General features: G+C 31.3%; 2 protein-coding genes and 1 long non-coding RNA gene across 3 annotated transcripts in view; 2 read left to right on the top strand and 1 right to left on the bottom strand.

The window, feature by feature from the left end:
* The window catches only part of LOC107359172 (locomotion-related protein Hikaru genki), a 36,539-nt gene extending 17,451 nt beyond the window's left edge, over positions 1–19,088 (top strand). The window contains exons 7-10 of the mRNA XM_015925644.3: positions 12,377–12,553; positions 12,972–13,148; positions 17,150–17,320; positions 18,325–19,088. Coding sequence (XP_015781130.2) covers positions 12,377–12,553; positions 12,972–13,148; positions 17,150–17,320; positions 18,325–18,527 — 728 coding nt within the window. The 3' untranslated portion in view covers positions 18,528–19,088. The remainder of the gene's footprint in view (positions 1–12,376; positions 12,554–12,971; positions 13,149–17,149; positions 17,321–18,324) is intronic.
* LOC107359173 (very long chain fatty acid elongase 7) lies at positions 18,603–19,759 on the bottom strand. The gene has a single exon (XM_015925645.3). The coding sequence runs from the start codon at positions 19,595–19,597 to the stop codon at positions 18,779–18,781; it is 819 nt and encodes a 272-aa protein (XP_015781131.1). The 5' UTR covers positions 19,598–19,759; the 3' UTR covers positions 18,603–18,778.
* A 158-nt stretch (positions 19,760–19,917) lies between these two features.
* LOC149094668 (uncharacterized) lies at positions 19,918–21,517 on the top strand. Its single transcript, XR_016198166.1, has 2 exons — positions 19,918–20,402; positions 20,707–21,517. It is a non-coding gene; the product is annotated as an uncharacterized LOC149094668 (long non-coding RNA).
* Positions 21,518–22,406: the final 889 nt, after the last annotated feature.

Raw genomic sequence — 22,406 nt, 5'->3', positions numbered from 1 at the left:
AAAAAGAAAATGTTTTTGAAGGAAGAGAAAAAAACAAGAAAATTATTGAAGTAATAAGAAGAAAAAAAAACTATTTCTTTTTGTTGGGAAAAAACAAAGGAATATATTATTCCTTCAGATTCCAAGAATTTTTGTGTAAACATGAGTCGACAGTTTTATCCAGTTTCTGTATTCAATTTTTATTCCAATTCCGAGTTCAAGTGGTTTCCCATCATGAAATGGTCTTTTTATCTTTTGCACTTCAACTGTTATACGATTCACATTTTCTTTGGGTTTACCTTTTTTTACCCTTTAGTTGGAATCAGCTTATTGGCTTGATTTTAGCTTCTTAATGATACGGGATAATAAGAAATTGTGATTATCTTGGGTCATCATGAGAATCATCTGAAGATGCCAATTATATTTGCAAGTCTTGCGAGGATTCATCAACATTTGCTGCTTTATAACTTGCAGATTTATTATCATCATCATTATCATCCGAACTCATTAATGTGATCAACAGAAATGATGGAAACTCGTGAAAAGTCAACTTTTCTTGTCATCATTTTAATCAAGCTAAATGTTGAAGGAAAAATTATCCTTCAAGTTAATGAGAAGCTTAACATAATGAACTTGGTAACAGCCAAAATCACTTTCAAAGTAAACTAAATGCTTTTCCTATTAGCAAATCTTGTCCAATATTTGTATCGATATCAAATGAATTGCCATAAAATTGGATAAACCTGACAAATTAATTGTCTCTTCATTGATATTGTGAAAGTGAAAATAAAACGTTTCCAATGAAAACACAAAACTCGACGTCTTTCAATGTTATTACAATATTAAATGTCAATAATCTTTACCAAAGATTTTATTGAACATTAAATTTTTGCTCTTTTTTCATTTAAAGCATTTGAACTTTGATGAGTTGACAAAATGGAATAAATTGTTGAGGAAATATTTTTTCTATTGAATAATATTCTTTTCTCCTTTTTTACGCTTGAAACTGTCAGGTTGATTTGTTGGGATGGATTTGCAAATTGATAAAATTGATTCTTTGCTTTTAAACTTATTTTCCAATAAATGACCAGTCAGTTGTAAAAATGCATTACAATATGTTTAACAACATTTTCACTCCCAGTTAGCCATTTTATTGATAGCGTCCATCTTTGTTGGATAAACATTTACTTGTATTAATGTAAACATTGATTTTGACATTTTCACTTGAAAACTTTGTTGCTTTAAAAATGATGATAAATGCTCTTCTTTGAATAGCTTTGGAAGAAGAAGAGCAAAAAAGGTGAAAAAACAAATAAAAGAAATTGATATTTATTAAAGTTTATATTAAAAAATGGGAAATAATAATAATGTTAGGAAACTCGTTTCCATTAGAGTTTATCTTGTCAAAATGAAACACAAAGTGTTGTGGTTAAGGTAGAGTTGAAGCTGAAATGTTGATACATTTTGACTGTTTGTTGAACACCATTGACCAAATAATGTTGCAGCAAATAATAGTGATGATGAGATGGAAAGAAGAATAAGAGTTTTTTTTCTCATCATTTCAAGTAAAACTGGGAATGAAATGAGATTTACAAGATGTGAAACAAGTACTGATGCTATCCAGACAAGGGAAAGATAAAGAATGATGGAAGTGAAGGTGAAATGGGAAAGTCAATGGGAACAAGAGCGATCATTGTTGAACACAGTTCATCTTGAAAATGAGCAGCCCAAAGAATAGGTTAGACTGTCAGATATGGTTTTGGTATAAACTAGAGAAGGTGAAATAAGAGTTTATATTTGTTTGGTTGTAAAACAAAAAATTGAGGCTCTTGGGAGGTGAAACAAGGTTGATAGCAATTGTAGCTGGGAATTTATACCTTCAAGGTATTGTGTACATTTTTGTTTAACAAGAATTCAGTTGAATAAAGAAGCAATTTTACCATTGAAAAATTGTGACCAGAGGAACCTGCTTTACTAATTTATTTTGTTTCATCTTTCATTGTCCTTTACTTTTACCTTTACTGGCATTGCTGTACTTGATGCTTGCTTTTTATTTACTACTTGTATCAAAAGTTATCACGGGAAATGAGCAAAGAAACTAGTAAAATTATTCTGCCAATAATGAGGTGGAAAAGATCAAGAAGAATGGTCATAAATTTATCTGTAAAATTGAGGTTTCAATGGATAAACAGCTTGCTATGGAAATTTGTATCGAGTTAATGAATGTTTCATTAACGCGAAAAAAGGAAGCAAAATTTTATTGCTATTGTAACTTCGTCAAAAATTATCTCCTTTAAAGTTGATCAAATTTTAATACAAATGAAAGTCAGGTCAGTCAATGACAACTGCATTTCATTTTGGTAAACATTATTTTGAAAAACCACAGCTTTTCATTTTTTCTCATTTTTCATCAACAATAGTTTGGAATTGGTCATTTCTTTTTGACAGCTTTCAGTACTCTTCTTGTCCTGATGAGTCCATCATTTCTGAGTTATCAGAGTTGAAGAGCTGCATTGACATAACATTTAATTATAATCATCATCATCATTCTTTAACCAGATAATGTTCATCTACCATGAGAAGATGACAAGAGAATGAGAATGCGAGAAAATAATCTCAACTGAATAAACTTTCTTTTACCACGCAATAAATCTTTTCTTTACATTTTCTTTGTCCTTCAAACCCTTCATGCTATTTACCTGTTCTTGTTTGCTTTAAATCATGATTCTCTGATGATGATGATGTTCTTTGCTTGAAATATGATTCACCTTTATCTACCAGAACCGCTAATTTAGTTACAATTACCACGTGAAACTTGAGTTAATAACTTTTCTTTTCGATTCGCATCTTCAAAAATTACAGTTTATTCAGAAAAGGATTATTCAATCTGATCTGATATTGCTCCTTGTAAAAAGGTAATCAATGATTTTGCAGGACTAAAAGGCAAAAGAGAAAAAAGACATTTCTATTCATCATGCCAGATGAATTTGATAGTGTTTCAAATGAAGAGAATCACTTGAATTAGAAAGAATTAAGACGAATGTTTCAGCAAATCTCTTTAACAACATTTATTAGGCTTTTAATTCAAGAAATTTGAATGGATTTGATTGGAAAAAGCACTAAATGAATTGATTTTCCAACAAAACGAAGTCCTAATTTTGTTCACATTGGAAAAGTTATAAATAAAATTTCTATTCAAATAAGTTAGTTAAGAGGGCATCTTAGTTAAAAGTTAACTGTGAAGTAATGTCCTTTAAGCATCTACAAATATGGGTTCAGAGTCAAAACCAAGAAGGAAATAGAAAGCAAACTAGAAAGATTGAAACTCGAGAAAGTTGATTTTCGGTGAACTGTGCCTTTGTCTCAAGAATATTAAACCTTTCAATCGTCATTCTCTATCAACCAAGTTATTTTATTGTATAATAAAGCTGAATGCCGGAAAGATTCACATGCACCTCAAGTACCAAAAAACCATCTATCCAAATCTAACTCGAAAGTCGATATTTCTGTATCCTATCCATTCATTCGAGCTTCTTTACTTTGCGTTTCTAAATCAGGAACATCTATGTTTTGTCTTTCTCTAGATTGCTTTCACTATTCGGGCGCATTACTTAATATATGGGCACGCTTTATTGTTTAAAGCTAAAGCTATTGATTCAGACGTTTCCGAATATTTTGTCCTTTTTATTACACCAGCAAAATACTCGTGTTTAACATTTCCAAGTCTATCCTGTTGGGAAATTGATGTAAAGTGTTAATAAAAGTTGATGAGAAAAACGAAGTAAAATGGTGAAAATAGGAATAAATAATTATCGCTGAGAATATCGAGTTTGTTGCTTGGTTGAGTCTTAACTTTTGATGAAAAACGAAATTGGTGAAGAGAATAGAGAATGAATTAATTCTTCCATTTCAATGAAAATTAATTAGTTTGGTAAAATTTAATCAAATTGACTCTATTATTATTTACATATTATTTGACTCTGTGAGCAGGAAAATTGTGCTCGATCAACATTATTTTCAACATTATTTTACGACGAAAAAAAACAATCGCAAACAAAAAAAGATTGTATTCAATTCAATTACAATAATAAAAATTTGATCAGAATTTTGTTCAAAATTTTATTCAAAACTTGATAAAGAATCTCAAATGTAATAAATTCATCTCTAACCATTGAATATTTATCGAGCTTCGAATAAAATATTCAGAAAAGAAACTTTTGGTCAATTTTCTGTTGCTCACTTTTCTTCTGTTCAGATAAAGTTTCAATGTTTTAAACTGCAAAATCGATGTTAAATGGTAAATGTTTTCTGTTCATTTCATGAATTTACCTTTTTCATCGTTTCTGTTGTCTCTTGAAATTAAATGGCATTCTAATAATAATAATATCATTATGATTGTTAAACAAATGACAGAGAAAAACTCATTAAATATTATATTTAACTTTCATGTTGAACTGAGCAATAATTGAATAATGTTAACTTGTTCAGGGGAAAGAAGGGAAACAGGCGAAGAGGAGAAAAAAAAGAGTTGAACATGAAAATTCGTCAAATCACATTTGGCTTTAAGTGATGAGAAGACGATGACAATGATGATAAAGAGATGATGAGCTTTGTTCATTTCTATCTCAACAAGTTAAACTTCATCAAAACAATTCTCATTATGAACCTTTTCTCCATCAACTCTAATTAACAACAGCCAATCCTCATTCCCAGTTATCAATATTTTTACTCCCTTTATCTTATTCTCATATTGATCCAGGGATTGTCGAGATTCAACTTAAAGTGATTATCATTTGTTTTCACTCAAATTAAATTGACATAAATGAGCAAATTCATCGTTCGAGTTTTACTTTTATTGGATCAATTGTTCATCATCTTGAGGATGAAATTTTCTTTTTCTTTTCAATTCTTTTCTTTCAAAGTCTTTTGTTTCGTTGAGATGATGGACAAAAAAGGATTGGGAAAAGATTAAGTTTTCAAGTTTTATCCATTTTCATGATTCTTTGCAATTGAGAACAATTTTATTGTAATTATCTGAACATCATTTTCATCAAACTTTAGTTTCAATGGACTTTACATTTGTAAATGTCAGATTGGTAAAGATTTGGATGGGAAAAGGTTCGAGTTATAGAGTCAAATGTTCACTGTTTGTGTTTCGATTGCGTTTCAACTTTTGATTAACTCAGCAATCAAGGTTAACAAATTGAATTTTTTCTTCTTCTTCTTCGTTTTTGAATTTTGATGAAAAATGAATTGAACAAGGTTGACTCAAGATGTTAGAAAAATTGATCAATTTTTGTTATTGTTAACTTTTGTGTTAGTTTGGCCTTTTTAATTATTATGCTTGGCTGAACTGGGAGTTGATTTTTGACTTGAAATTATGATAATCATAATGTTAATAGCAATGGTAATAAATAATAATGTTGAGCATCACCATAATCAACTTAAAGTGATCATGAGGAGAAAAGTTCTTTTTCCGAATCTTTCTTTCTTCTTTTATTTTGGGTAAAAGTTTTTTCTCTTCTTTCCAATTTTGTAATGCTCAAGTACAGGGATGCTTAGAAGAAATTAAATGAACTTCTTGAGACATTGAGTGATGGAAGGAATGAATGGAATTAAGAGAGAGAGAGGGAAAAGAAAATGAAGAAAAGGAGAAGAGAAAAGAGGTGAAAATAAGTAATAAGGTATAATAGACAAAGACAAGGAAAAGGAGGATGAAAATGATGATGATGACAGAAGATACGAATGAGAATAAAGGGTGAGAAAAGAATTGAACAAATCAATATTTATCATGTTGGCAAGTCTTTTCATGTTTTTCCCGTTCAAAATGAGGTTAACTAAAGTCTCCATTTATGATGTCTAACCATTAATATCTGTTTATTTAATGATAAAATGAATGAAACTTGATCAATCTGAATATTTTGCACATTTCCAGTGGCTAACGATTTTCCATTTTTCTTTGTGATTTTGGAAAATTTTGATTCCGGTTTCCACGCTTTTCATTTTCATTTTGTCCAAAAATTTTGATAAAAGTAGTAAATACAAAAATTGCTTTCGAGTTAAGAGTTGGGATTTTCTAGGTTTGAAGGAGCATGAAAACTTAGCCCAAAAGTGTGGGCTAAGTACTTAGCCCAAAGCCCACTTCAACAATTTTTACGAGCAATAAGTTGCAGCTTTTCAACTCTTACAGTCGCTCGAAGCGCCAGGTTTGTCCGAGTGATTAATTGACAGAAACAGTAAATTCCATTCAAATCGCATTTTCTGGTTGATTATCAAAATTTACACGAGGAAATGATGCAAAATTCGTCCGCGAAACCTTACAAAAGACGGTGTGAGTTTTCAACTTCGATTTTCTTGAAAACAGTGGATCAGAGTAAATTTTAAGTTTTAATTTCCTCAGTTCGTATGCCCCTAAAAACCCGCAAAGTCCTTTCTCTAAATGAGAAAGTAAATTTTTGGATTTACTTTGATGTTGGTTTGTTTATGTCTCTTTTTGCGTTTCATTGCATATTTGATGAAAAAGATTTCTTGTAATCTCGTGACTTAATCGAGATTACTTTGATTCGATTGTTGATTCAGGAAAAAGTTTGATTGAAAAAAAGGAATAGAAATTATTCGGTTAATCCTGAATCGTTTTGAGCTTTTATTAAACAATTAACCACTTGAATGTTAATAATCTCTTGAAAGGGTGAAATCTCTTGATACTCATCATCATCAACTTCAATTGTAACACATTCAAGGTTTAATTGAAAATAAGCTGTTCAGAAAACCAAAAATTGTATAATCAAAGCGAACCTTCATTTCGAACGAAGAAAAAAAATAAACATTTTCACGAATCCTTAGTATTTATTGATTGTAGCTGTTGGCTTACATTTGAAGTCGTTTCATGAGCATGGAAAACCATTTTCAACACTTTTTGATTCGTTGTTTTTCTTTGAGAAAAGACCAATTTGACTGTCGAATCTTTGAGTCTGGCTTTGTTATTATATTTTAATATTAGAAAATTGTTCATTTTCAAATCATTTTCAATCTTGATCAAGTCTTCTTTGCTTTGCAATAATTTAATGAATTAAACTAACAAGTTAGTCCTGGAATTGCTTCGAGCAATGAACTGAATAAGTACTAATCTTTTCCAATACTTTTTTTCTGTCTTTCAGCTTAACTTTCAGTAAAGTTTATTTAATTCACTAAAGAGCTTTGAAACAAAGTAACTGAAAAGCCATGTGTTGGATGGAGAAGAAAAGAATTTAGAAGAAAAATTCTGTTAGAATAACCTTGAAGCCAATTTAAACACTTGAAGTGTTTTTTCTTCTTCCCTGTTTTGTGATGGAAAATATTAGAAGAAAGTTCATTTACTTTAGTTTCTCGAACCATTTCTGGCTCATTTGATGTTTTAAATTGTGAAAATGAAACTATATGAAACTCCAGTTTCAGGCAATTAGAGTTATTAAATTAGACTAACAGGCAAAGTCAAACGCCTTTATAATCGTATCTCAATTTAATGATTCAATTTGCAGAGAAAAGGACATCAAAAGAATCGAAAAGCCATTAGAAAAAATCAAAGTTATTTGTTGCATCAATCTTGACAGAATTTCAGATTTCTTTCGTTTCAAAGTCTCAGTGTTTATCAATAGATAACACTTCTATCCATAAATTCATTAAACTTCAAAAACAAAGAGGCGCCTTCGAAGAGAAAGTTTAACTTAGTAAAATCGGGACGAAAAAGAGTCAATAAAGATTCATGTAGAAAGTGTTGAAGCATTTTAGATTTTTAACAGAATGTTTTCATGAAAAATTAACCAGAAAACTTTTACTGTGCATTTAACCAAACAAAATTTGCCGTTTCAAATGACGTTGAACTACTAACATTCAAAACTCTGAAACAATTTATCAAACCAAATGGAAAAGATGTTGATCTGGAAATCAAGTCGTTTGTTTGAGCATCCAACCAATAGTTAGATAAACTTTAAAATCAGTGACAAAAATGTTCTTTTCAGGTTTAATTAGTTTTTTCTTGTTCTCACTCTTATTCAAGTTAGGATTTACTTTTAAGCAAAACCTTTTCGAGATGTAATTCACCGGTGAAAACTTTAAACCTTGCTTCTGTCATTTCTGACAGAACAGTTTCTTGATGAAAAGCTTCATCCTCATCTTATATTTTTAATCTCTGCAGCCTATCAAAGCTCACTCCCAGTACAGGTTTGAGAAAAATGCAAATTCAGATTTTTCACGCAAATCTTCTCTCAATGAACAATTAGCATAATTTTGATAAAACAAGACTCAAAGGCTGAGAACTTCGAATTTCTCGTTTGTTTAAACAAATTCCAGCAATTCCTCTCAGCATGGAATGATGGAAAAGCTCATCTTGAAAATTTACTTTATAACAGAATTTTCCACATCAATCTAGTGAAATAAACTTCTATGAAACCTGAACTTAAGTTCTGAAAAGTTGACCATCTAAAGTGTAATAAACTAAAATTATTGTTCCATGAAAGAGAAGATGAAAAACTAGCCATTAGCTAATTTCATCAGTTTATTTTCTTGAAACTTCATTAGCATTAATTTATTGATATTTGCACATGAAATTCATTGATAATAATGAAACTTTTAACTTGAACAAAAGGCTCGTAAAAACAGAAGAAGGCAAAAAAGTGTAAAAATTATTGTTCCCAATGTACTGTTTATGCATTATAATTTAGTTTTATTTCAATAAAGAAAGCAAAATATAAATAAATAAGTGTAAAAGTGCCTAAAAGCAAGTTGAATATTTGATCAAAAGTTGTTAGCATAAAAAAACACTAATGATTCTGTAAAGTTGTTTCGAGTTGAACTTTATTTTTCGATGAAAGTCAAGAAATTTGTGGCAAAACTTTTCTCTTGTTGATTCTCTTAACCAAGTGAACATTATTATCATTATTATTTCTTATTATTACCATTACCATTATTATTATCTGGTTGAGTGGATATTCACATTTTGTGTGAACATTGATATGAACGTTAACAAAGTTACCAATAATGTAAAGCCTCCAGGGAATCGTGAATAACCAAAAAATCCTTTTAAAGAGTTACCTTTTCTTTTCCCTTTTCCTTCTCATTTTATCATTGCAACAGTTTTATTCATTATCCATTGGAGTAAAACCTACTGAATAATGGTGAGAGAAGCTACTTTTGTTTTCCACTCCAGAAAAGATCATGTCAATAATGATATTATCGCCCATCAAACTGCATCAACTAAAAAAGACTTGTTAGGAACTTCGAAGACTATTTGACGGAAACGGAAAAAAAGGTAAAACTGATTGTTGAGAGAAGAGTGAACAAGAAGGAAACGAAAGAAAAGGTTATTCTCATCTTCATTTGTTACCTTTATCAAGGTAAAGTCTAATAAGGTTACAATTGAATATTTTTTGTGATAACTCAATTTGAAGGGAATGTTCAGTTGCGAGGTAAATTGGTTTATCACAGCTTAATAAAGATCAAGAGTACAAGAGTTTCTGATGCAAACAAAAGGTAAAAAGATGAAGAATGGAGGAAAAATTGGATTAAAAGTTCAATACTTTTTTTCCAAGTTGAAGAATATTTATTTGGCCAAATTTCTGTGGTCAGTTTCGTGTTGGACTCTGGTCTTCTTTCATCTTGTTTTCCATTTTTGACAATGCTCTCAGATTGAAATGAATGTTTGACATGAACTTGTGATGATGTTTCTGATGAGGCTTGATGTTGATTTATTTATGGTTCAATGTCAATGTTTATTAACCTTTACTTTGCTCATTATTTATTTTATTCAGTCTCTTGTCCACCTTTATCATCATCTTTACTGGGCCTATTTTCAATCATTATTTAACCACATCATTGATCCTCTATTTTTTTGCTTATCACTGTCATCTGAATCATTGAGAATGTCCATCAATTGATTAGGCAGAAAGAATGAAACTTTTTTTTTCTTCTTCTCTTTTCCTTCTTTTTACATCATGATTATTATTAATCAATGAAAAACTCTTCTCAATGAAGGATAAATAATGAATTACTTTTCTTCTCAAACAAATGTAATATCATCAAATTTCGGGTTATCAATCATGATAATTCAATGAGATGATCTACTGAATAGGTTTCAGCTATTAATAATAGTGCTATTAATAAAGAGCTTCTTGGCGAAGGTAAACTATTTTCAGGGTAAAATTGAAATATTGATCAAATTCAAATTGAGACTGCTTTTAAATAAGTTTATTGTTTGCTTCCTTGGAACAGAGACAATTTTATTCAAATTTTATTCTCAACTGCAATTTTCAAAGCTCATCCAAAAACAGATTGAAATTAGCTTTTGAATTTCTGATTTTCTTTCAATATTGTGATTGCTTGTGAATAAGTTTCAAATAAAGTCAGACTAAATTTTGATTCGAATGTTGATCAACTGAATAAACGATAATTTTCTAATTGGTAAACTCGAACCCGAGTTTGCTAACTGATAAATACTGACAGTATTGAAAGGAATCGTGTGTTTACCCTCCTTCTGAGGCTGATCAATGGCGTTACAGCGCTTATTTTTCTGCTAATGCTCCATCTCTTGAAAGTGAATAGGATTGCCGAAAAATAGAATTTTTGAGGAAGTGAAAGTTGATTTAGACGACATCGAGCAGGTAACGTTAAGAAAAGACAAGACCAGTTTTATCAAAGAGGAACGTCAACTGAATGCTCTCGATGCATACTTAGTTCAGACTTTGAATTTTGGGCTTCTCTGCAGGAAGTGTTTGCGACTTGACGAGATTGAATAGTTTTGTAACTTGTAACTTGTGCGAGCAAATTGCTGTCGCACCAAAGAAATGTTTCTGCTTTAGTAAGCTGTATTAGATGCATTGTATGGTTAGAATCAGTTCTTGGAACTGCCGAAGATTACTTCGTGCTTGAACTTCTTTTGTTTCAACCAACCTTGCATACTTAAGGCTGAATCTTCTGGCTATCCAAGTTTTGATCGCTTGTCTTTACAATCATTCTCAAGAATCGCTGTCTTTAGTACCGTTGTTCAGTTGAATTTTAATTTGAGCTTCTTCAAACATCTTCGATACTTGAGCTGTATCAATTAAAGTGATTTGATGATCAAAACTTTGATATGAATGCAATTCAAACTCATAAACTTTCAATTTTTGCAATAAAATCAAGTGAAATACAGAAGAAAGTACAAAATTTCCAGACATATTTGGAAAGGAAAGGAACTCAGGTATAAGATGAATGGTTTGTGAAATTGAATTTTGAATTATTCCAGACTCATGAGGATATCACTTGAATTGAGTGACCTTTTTTAGTTAACTTATTCTAAGAAATTCAATCGAAACTATTTCAAAAGAAATGATTTCTGAAATGATGCAACTCGATCAAGAAATGATCTTGAACTTTGCACTGTTTTTGCTGTTTAATATCAATATTAATATTATTTGTGAATTGACTTTGGTTCATTAGATGGCGGTTGAATCGCCTTATTCAACTTGAAGTTTTACCGATTTGAGTTTAAGCCCAAAAATATCAATAGTGAGAGAGTCAAGTTCAAATGTAATCAATAGATTTGGACTACTTTTGTGCTCGAAAACAGGTTCTACCTTTACAAGCATAACTTTAAAGTCCTTTTCATTGCTGCCCATTTGACCATTCCATTCTTGATTCATTTGCCATCAACAATAGCAGTAACTCGATAAAGCTCAATATTAACTTAATAACACAATTCAAATACCAATTTAATCATCTTTCACCAATCTTCATCCCAATCGAAAAGAGATGTTCAAATGTTGAAAACATGAAAACTCGCAACTCGCAAATGAACATCAATAAGTCGCACAATCCCATCTAATTATATTGTTAACCTTTTAAATTGTCTTAACCACTTTCGATCTCTTCAATCAACTTGAAACTTATTTTTTTAACTGATCTACAAACTCAATATTCAATCCTGAAAATATTAAACTAAAAGTATAACAATTTTACCATCAATTTTTGACCAACTCTGACCAACAACCGAGTCCAATATAACAAGTTTTACATTTAATTACGATTTATTGAGAAATTTGAACAAAAATAGGTTTTACCAATCAATAAATAGCAATAAGTTTGCAGTTGAAGAAAAAATAGTTGAAAATAAAACGGTAAACCATTTGATGATTGCTTGTTAAGTATTTGGCCTAATGACCTAGAGACGGTTTGTTTTTTGGCACCTTTTTTTGTCACAAGAAGAAGCAAGAAATGAGAGTTAATACTATTAATAAGTGGTCAACTGAGAAGGTTGAAACTGCACGGTTTTCAATTTGCATAATGAATGGCAAGTGGATAATGTTGACCAACCTTGATATGAAACTCTTTATTGTTTGACTTAAGACTTTTTCTATTCACAAAACAATCTTTTCTTACTCTTTAGACATTGAATGTCCACCAATCGATTCAAGTGATCCAAATAGGATAATGATTGTCGATGGAAGGAAGATGCACAGTCAAGCTCGATTCTCGTGTGTCGAAGGCTATTTTCTGGTTGGATTTGATGATATCGTTTGCACTCCAAACGGTTATTGGTCTCATCCTTTACCCAATTGCCAAGGTAATTACAGTAAACTTGAGTTTGTCAGTTTTTTACCATTTAAAGGTTCAACTTGCAAATTGAGCAATTTTTTGCTTTCAAATTGAAAATAAACTTTACTAAATTAAACTTAAATTGAATGCTCAATTGAGCTGATAATGGATGGGAAAAGGAATTTTATTGTTGTTTTCTGCTCAATTAGGTGAACAATTGTTTTCGGAACAACAATTAATGGAATCAATTTCATTTTTATTAGTTTGTTTTGTTGCTGTGAATCTCAAAGTTTTATTAGCAGCCAATTATTTGGATAAATTGAATATTTTTAGCTTGGTTATTGTTGACAATAAAAGAAGGATTGTAAAATTAAAATACTTTTACAATTGTTGCTTGTCAACCATTTACATTTAATTTGAAAATTTTTCTCTTCTTCTTTCAACAGCAATTGAATGTCCACCTTTATCAACTGAAGATCCTTACCTGAAAATGTCAACCTACAATCGAACCTTTGGATCTCGAGTTTACTTTTCTTGTCCCAATGGGTACAGATTGAATGGTTTATCATCCATTTCGTGTTTCAAAAACAATACTTGGAGCAATGAGATTCCTCAATGTGAAGGTAAATCAATCAATAAAAAAAACTTTTCATTGTTTCTTTTTCAATAGATGCATGAGTCTTGTTTCATCAGCCAGTCAGTTGAGTCGAGAAAAGGTGAAAACAAAAACATGATCAACAGCAATTGCACTTTTCCAACAAATCAATATCAACCAGTGTTTACCATCAATAATGAGTGGAAAAATTTCAACACTTGAAATGATGATTTTCCAATGAATGATTGATCTAATTCAAATAATGATATTATAATGTTGATTAAGCTACAAAGTTTCAAAAGTTGGATAATTTCAATTACCGTTATCGCATAATCTCATCATCTCATTAAAACCTCAAAAAACTTAGATTCGAAAGAAAGTATCGATTTCAGGCAATTCAAGACTCACTTCGTTGTTGCTCCATTAAAGGTGAAAAATGAGCAAAATGCAGTCACTTTACATTGACTAAACTTGGGCTTGAAGAGCTTTCACATTGAATATGAAGTTTCGACGATTAAAATATAACTTTGCTCGTCGCTTCTTCTCATGACAAGACTGACAAGTTGACTGGTTGAAGTTGATTAGGTGACAAGTGACTAGTTTTCTGGTTGAAAAGATTAACCAGATTCTAAAGCTAACATGTAAAGTCTTGGGTTAACTGTTCGTGAAAAGATTTTATGTTTTTCTAACGATAGAAAACTGACAAAAAGATATTTCTTCGATCACTGAACAATGGGATTGAAACAAGAGAAGATTCTGGTTGAAAAAATGCAGCAAAGTTCTGAAGCTAAAACTTGAAAAGAATTTCCTGTGTTCGAAATCATCAAATTGATTCTAAAATTAAGAGATTAATCTCTCGAAGTAATGACTTATTGTTTCATTTCCAACTGGTAATGTACGGAGTTTTAGAGCAGTTTGTTTCAAATTCAAGTTCAACTTTTCAATCAAGTTATCGGTTGAATCAGTTGAGAAAAGGGAAATTATTTTTTCGCCCGAAAAAAAGAGTTTCACCAAACAGAAGCAAATTTTCATTCTCACATTGTTATCCAATTGGTATCGTTGTGTTATCATGGCATGATCAAGTTTCAGTCTTCAGTTCCATTTCCGTTTCACTATTCTGTTCGGATGTTTTCTTCTTTTTCTTTTCACCTTAAAAGTTGGACTACAATTTCCGGTAAATCTTAGTTTTCATCAGTTTCTTTATTGTTGTTCATTTCCTCGTGAAATGATTACAGAGTAAAGTCTACTCAAGAAACAACAAGATGAGAGAAGAGGGAAAAAAGCAAATTTCATTTTCAATTTGAAATTGAATTTTAAACCACAAAACATTAGACAACAATTTATAATTCAAATTCATTTTCCCATTAATTTGTTAAACTTGTTAATTCAAATGTCTTAAAAGGTTCACATGAAAAGCGCGTAAAGAATCAACTTTTCATTGAAATATCATTATTCATGTTCTTGTCATGTATTTTAAGCAGAAATTGGAAAACAAATTTCATTCTCATTTGTTATTCAAGTTGTCATTTCATGATTAAATTGTTGCCAGTTTTGAATCGTTGGACATTTAGCTTTTGTCCATCAAAAGCGATCATCAAAACTGTCATTAAATCTTTTAATCTTTCATGTTGTTCCAATGATGATGATTAAAGATGCTCAAAGTAGCTTAACAAAAGTGATGTTAAATGAGAGTAAAATGGAAAAGCTGTTCATTTTGTCAGAATGAAATGAATGGTCAAAACTCGAACAGAATAACTGATAATGTTTCCAGTCTTTCATGTTGCAACGTTCATTGTTTCTTGTCAATTGTTCAGATAAGTTCATTACAATTCATCTCCATTACCAATGAAAATGACGCTCTTTTCCTGAGCCTTGTCAATGGACAGCCAATGAAAATCAAATGAAATGCTTGAAACATTTACTCGAGTCTTTATCCAATTCACAGATAAACTAATGAAAACCATTCAACTGTTTAACACTAAAAATCAACAATGACGCGAATCGCCGAATGAAATGAAAAAAATAAGCTCTTAAAAGGAAATTTTGTTTTTCTCTCAAAATCTAATAGCTTACCTGTTGATTGAGATTCAAGGAAAAAAGAAGAAAAATTGAAAAATGAATTTCCATGTTAGACATTGAACCTTTTGCTTTGCTCAAACGAGATTAATCAGATCATTCTGACGTTGATGAGCGAATGAGAAAAAGTTGATCAAAATTTTCCAACGAAATGCGCTTTTTTCAGACTTTTGATTAGCAATTTTTTCCGGAACTTTTACAGGAAAGTAATGACGGGATAATGAAACTTTTAATCAGTTTTCGAAAATTTTAATTCTTTCATATCAATTGAAACATCATGTGAATCGAATTTTGCAGAAACTATTCTTTTCTCTAAACGCCTTTTTCTCTCAGTTGATTACAACTGATTCAAAGCTAATTTAAAATTCATTTCACATTCTTGACCCATGTTGACTGTTCAGTTGATTAGATAAGATCATCAAGATGAAGAACTGTAAAGCTTGAAGACAATGACGTTTTAAACTTTTTTTATTCTCGACTCTTCAATGGACGTTAAACTAGATTTCAATGTTTTTTTAATTGTACCTTTAACTTTCCATTCGATTGATCGAAATCAGTTGAACTTTTTCTTCATTTTACAGCCGTTTTCCTTTGAATTTTCATTTGGCTCTTTGTTTGCTTCAAGCTTAACTCGCTGCCCAGCAAACATTGCAGTTGCAACTTTACCTTGTTGACACTTTGATTTGACCTGATAATTGTAACGTTATCAGATGCAACAAGTTTTAGATTCAATTAAGTCACAAAATGTTGCGCCTTTTCGCAGCAGAAAAGTTTTCCTCTCCATTAGGCCATTCTGGCCATTAGACCATTTTTGTTCAACAATTAAAGAACAAAGTTTTCCATCATTTTGTACCAATTTTGATTTGTCAGCTTCTTCAAAGTAAACATTGAATGTCCATATCTTTACGCAATTGGAACCTTTAGGCTAGTCTCATCATGCCGTTTTGTTTGCGCTCTAAGGTAACTTTCAACTTTCCAATCGGCACAATCTTGATAAGATACTTTTACTGTGCTTGGAATGGCTAATGTTAACGGTCAATCATTGGGAATCTAAGGTCAGGAATAAGATCTTTTTTTGTGTCTCTCATAGGGAAACGTCCAAATGTAAAGGAAAATTTGGATGCTTTTCTTCATGTGAAACATGATGAGGATGGTGAGTGTGATGAGGATGAAGAATTGAAAGAAAAATAAATTTTCTTTTTTCTTTCCTTTTTGTCATTTCACTTTTTTTCAATTTGTTACTTTTCATCATCTGGAGCAACCGAGATAATGAAAACTGTTATTATAAATACATGATACTGAATAAGGTAACATGTAAAGTGTGCTTTGGAACCGGATAGATTCATTTTGCTTACTGGTCAAGGCCACATTTAAATTGGATTCACCTGAATTAAGGTCAGCTTTGTTCAGTTTACAAGTTAATCGATAAATTTTCTTCTTTCACTTCTCAATTGTTGTTAACATTTGTTAACATCAATCATCGCTAAATCATCATTCAAATATTGGCTGAATCAGGATAACAACATTTTAATTATTTACTGAACATCTTTTTCAAGCATTCACTTTGCCTTTTTGGAGCAATGGAAAAAGTGAAAAGAAAACATTTCAAGTCGAATCGCAACGATCATCAAAAACGATTGAAAAGTGATCGAAAAAGCAAAAAAATGAGAAAAATCGAACTCGACTTTGTGCATTTCCATCTCGCCCTTTAATTCATTCCAAAGTCTACTTTTGAAATTAAGTTTTCTTTGAATTCGAAAAGTGGACTTTGAATTGGAAATATTAATCGAAATGGAATGAGAAATGACCGAAAAACAAAAAAAAGAGAAAATTCGAACTTGACTTTTTTAAATTTTCGCGCTGCAATTTATTCTACTTTTGGAATTGAATTTTCGATAAATTTGGAAAAATGAAATTCTAATTGAAACTTTTCTCTGTTCTTTTCTTTCTTAGAAAATACTTGTCCAATTCCATCGACACCATCGAATGGACGATTACTGGATATTGGCCATTATCGAACCGGTGATTATGTTCAATACTTTTGTAATTCAGGTTACATCATGATTGGTGATGGTCTATCAATTTGCCTTGAAAACGGAACTTGGTCCAAACCAACGCCCATTTGTAAGCATTTCTCTTGGTCAATACCTTGAACCCAATATTTACCTTTATTGTTAGCAACTAATTACCGTTACTTTTTGCCTGAACCCAAAGTGAGGCTTGAAGCAAATTGAAACTCTTTACTCTTTGTTGCTCTTTAAATTGCTTTTTACATTTTGTTACAAAAACTGAAAGGCTTAAAATTATCAAAAATTAAATTATCATTCAAGTTAAGAGAATACAAAATGAAACATTAAAAATATGAATGTTTGCAGGGTTAAAGGTTTCAGGTAAACTGATTAATCTTATTGATGAAAGTAAAAGTAAAGAAAGATGAACCATTTTTGACTTGATTTTCATCATTTACTGATGTCCTCAATTTGATAATCTGAAAGTGAACAAAATGTTTCCTTTCATTTTATCTTGATCCATCATCTCAATTTCAATAATCACACAATCAGGGTCATTTTGAATGACGCTTGGATGGACAGTGATCATGATTGATACAATGGTCAATCACTTTCTCACAAATGGTTAAAACAATTAAACCATTTTTATTCAATTGTCACCGAAGTACCCAAAAATACTGGTTAATCAAGTTTTCGGTTTACAGCTTTCATTGTTATCTGTTTACTATTTTTTGCCATCATTTCTGGCAATTGTTTAAATTGATCATTTTTCATCATCATCATCAAGGTAACATATTGACTTATCAAAGATGGTTAATATTGAGATGAAAAAGGAGTAAAGTCATGTAATCATCTTATCATCAATAAAAGCTATTTTTCTGGTTCAAAAGAAGACTATTGTTAAGCCAAGACAAATAGGGTTAATCGGTGAATCGGACTTGAAGAGCAAAAGAAAAGAGTTTCTATTCTCATTTCTTCATGTTTTTTTTATATTTTTTTGTATTCTTTTTATTTTCTTCTTCTCCATCAAATTATTATTATATTAATCATTTTTATCTCTCCATTATTGATCAATTTTTACCATTATTTGCTATTTTCAACTTTCATCTTTTAAACCAGGTAAAGCTTCATGTGAATTTCCTGGTGAACCAACAAATGGCTATTTAATACCAACCAAATTTCATTACAATATTGGTGAAACCATTTCAATTGTATGTAAACCTGATTATCGTCTTCAAGGGTCAACAATACTTACCTGTAACTCGGATGGTCATTGGTCAGTTCCATTGCCCTTCTGTAAACCTGCTTATCCAGTCATTTAATTTGTAAATACAACGGTTAACCCAAAATAAAGTACATATCACAAAGGAAGAAGAGAGACACTTTTAATTTCAGTGTTCAAGTTTCAATTAATTTAGTCAATTTAATTTTTTCTCTTTTTCAGTTAATCTATTACCAAATTAACAAGCAAACAAGTGTGACATGGAATACAAAAAATTTTTAACAAGAGAGTAGCAAAAAGGGAAAGGATTGAAAAAAAAGGTTGAAAGATTAGGGTGGCAATTTGATTAACCTAGGATGATTTGTCTTTAACCTTTTTGGTTAAATAGGTATGGATATAAAAGTCGGAAAACATTTTAAGAAAGGTAATGGCTTCAGCACCTTCAGCAATTGCCATGGCTCGGGGCCATTCACAGGATGGATTTAACAAGGAGTAAAGGGAATGTGATAGAACCAGGGTAAATTGTATCAATTGAACTTCGGTTATATGGCGTTTAAGATGAATATACTTTTCCTTGGGTATATCGAGAGCAGCACAAAGGTAATAGGTGTACATGACTGCATGTACAAACGAGTTTACCAATGGAGTCATGGCTGAGTTACCGCCGGGGAAGAATTTACAACCGGCCCATGCAGTGAGAGGCATAATGGCATGATGGAAAACGTGGAGTCCAGAAATGTGGGAATTTTTCTTGCGAAGCACAAAGAAAAGAGTGTCGAGAAAGTCCATAAATTTGGTTATAAAATAAAGGTAACCCAAAGCAATGGTTAAACGGGTTTTTAGGGAAACGTCACTGGTATCCAGAGATTTACAGGACCAAGCTTCGGCTCCAAATGAGGTTACCACAAGGCCAAAGACGAAACCTATTAAATTGAGCACAATTAACACCGAGTTGTGGATAATCATGGCTTTACGACATTCCCATGCAGCCGAGTTTTTCATCATTTTGGGTCCCCAGTATTTGGCAAAGAAGATGTATAAACCAACAATGGTCAACACTTTCCAGGGTCCACCATGGAGCAAGGGGTACGAGTCTACTCGAGGGTCACCTTTTTCTTGCCACACTTCATAATATACATAATTTATAGTGTTCATTAAATTTGTCAACATTTTGGCTTCTCTTGTAACTTGATGGTGTCTTTATCCAGTAAGGCGATACACAAAAATCAATTGGGAAAAACTGAGGGAAAAGGTGAAAGAACAAAAAAAGTTCGATGTATAAGAATTAATGATGGAAGAAGAACTGAAAAAATTAAATTAAATTAAATAAAAGAAAGAGAATGAAGGGAAAGGGCAAAATAAACTTTGTATTTAAACCGATTTAAAAACAACTGAAGCTCAAAGGATAAAGGGTAAAGAAAAGTGATTGGACTAATTTAGATTGAAAATGTTCATCTATTATTTCAACTAATAGATGGCAATCTAGTCAATGTATTTTTTCCTCGAGTAAAAACTATTGATATCTAATCATATGGTTTGGTGATTGAAATAAATTAATTTACTTGTTAAGACTGTTTTTAAATTGTGTTTGACCACGAATTAAAAAAAATTGGAAAACTCAACAATCTACAATTAACGTGAAAACGTCTCTTTCTCCCATCATTATCATCATCTTTCTCCTTCTTGGTTTACCTTGATAACAGTCAAAGTCTCGTTTTCATTGCTGCTTTTTTTGTCTTCATTTTTTTCTTCTTCTCTCTCTCTTTCTCTCTTTTTCTCATCATCACCTCTCATTTTTGGGCTGGATATTAAAGGTAAAGTCGAGGCTTTAAATGAAGGAGGAATCAATCGGAAAGAGGTTTGATTAAACTGTGATTAGATTCAAGTGTTGGTGTCCTTTTTTGGGTTCATCTTGCTCTAAATGATTTACGTACAAATGGACTTTTGATTTTCTTAGTTCCTTTTACTCAATCAAGTAAGATTAAATTGTCTAGTAATCAACTAATCATCTTTTCAACTTAGTGTTTCCTCATCAATATGATTACAATCACTTCAAAAATTATTTAAGTCCATCTCATTACTTGGTTTGCTAACATTTCGAGTAGAAATGGTTTTCCTTGAGGAAACATTTTCTCCAACACAAGCAAATTCAAAGATTAACAGTTTCTAGTCAATATTAACGTTATTAACCGATATTAACCTTAACAAGGCCTTTTTTTAAAAATGACAACTAATCAATGATCATTCACAATAGTAATTACATCTTTGTCAGCTAACAGATCTTCAAATTAATGCGGCAACAACACAAGTACTGTCGAGTAACGTCCAAAAGTAATGGTCACTAGGAGATATGAAAATCACTACATCGAGTTGTATCTCCTGAGATTCACCGTTATCCTAATAGTAAAAGGCACAAATCACTAATCACTTGGTCAACAATCAAGGAACGGACGACGCAAATTGACGTTTTCAATCATTTTAATCACACTTTGACGGTAACTGATGTTAATTCAGGTGATTTCAGATCGAATGTTCAAGGGAAATTCGTAGTCATGTTTTGGTTCATTTTGGGTTAGATTTTTGGGTTAATTTTGGGGCTAAATTGTGAATGAGAGTTTACATGGATATCAAGAGGAAATGTAATTAAACTTACTAGACAATTTAGTTGATGGTAATTGTTTGGTTAATGGTGAAGTCAATAAAGATGAGCTCAATTTGGGCTCGCAACTCCTGAAGCCAAAACAACGAGTATGAGCATGTTCAAGGAATAGGTTAGTACGGCCAAAGAACCAAGAAAGTCGCCACAATCGATTCTCTCTTTTCTTTCTTTTAGACCAACCTTTTGTCTGAATTTATCATTTTATTGACTGGACAATTGAATTCATCATAAGCTGCGGTTTGACAATCTGAGATGTTGAAAGAAACAATTGAAACAGAGGAATGATCATGAAATGACAAAAAATGTATAAGATTATAATATTAACTGTAAGCCGATCGAGTTTCAACTCTAACCCTTTTGAGCAACTAAAATGAATGAAAAAGTCTCAAATTGATTGTTATAATTACATTAGAACTCAATCTTTTAAGATTCTTATCGAATTGGATGATTCAACCTCTCGAAGTAATTGGATAATGGTGAAAATTGAAACAAATTGAACAATCGAGTTTTAATTGTGAATGAAAATTGCAACTTTCAAACTCAATTTTCTGTTTTGATGGCGATTTAAAGTTGTCATCGAAATCAAATGTTATGAAATTAAGTCAATCTGAATTGATATTTTGAGGCTCATGTTATTCATGGTTGATAAACAATTGAATACAGACTTGCAAGAATCCAGATAAGTTGAAATAGTTTGAATTTTTCGCATTTCGTTAGTTTCATGTTAACTTTTACCATTCACTATTTGACTTTACAGTTTTCAACGTTTTCCCGTTTAAACATGTTTGCCCAAAATAACCAATTTCAATTGATGGTAAGGTTTATTTGGTTCCTTCGGTAACAACTATTGACCTGAATGCAATTTGACAGAATAAGAAGAATGAGAAGAAAAGGAAGAGAACACAAGAAGAAGAAGAAGATGAAGATAAAGTTGAAGGAGGCAAGAAAAGGAAGAGATGTTATTTGAAGTGGAAAAGTGAGATTGAAAAGCGAATGGACAAAGCATGAGGTTTACGATTTTTCACACTTTTTCTGGTCTAAATTGATAATTTCAGGTTGATACAATTTATCCCCATCAAGACTATCATAATCATCATTTACATGGTCAACAGTTGACTTTAATTTTGACCCAAATTGAGTTTCACTCCAGTTTCTTGTTCAACACCCAGAGAGATGTAAGGATAAAAATCTGGTTGAAAAGGATGAGAGTTTATTGATTTTTATTTTTTCTTGTGCTTTTCTGGGTTTTACTTTTAATGTTTACCTTTGGTTAATCAGTTGAATGTTTGGATGATTTAATGATCATGTCTGTTAATTGAA

This window comes from Tetranychus urticae, chromosome 1, assembly GCF_039701765.1.
Source record: "Tetranychus urticae isolate SD_2017Ah chromosome 1, NJAU_TeUrti_SD_1.0, whole genome shotgun sequence".
Taxonomy (NCBI): domain Eukaryota; kingdom Metazoa; phylum Arthropoda; class Arachnida; order Trombidiformes; family Tetranychidae; genus Tetranychus; species Tetranychus urticae.
Note: the sequence above shows the minus strand (reverse complement) of the source record. Positions and strands in the feature narration are given on the sequence as shown.

Bases quoted from the DNA above. Each gene is read 5' to 3' on its own strand.
- LOC107359173 (XM_015925645.3), bottom strand. From the start codon at position 19,597: ATGTTGACAAATTTAATGAACACTATAAATTATGTATATTATGAAGTG.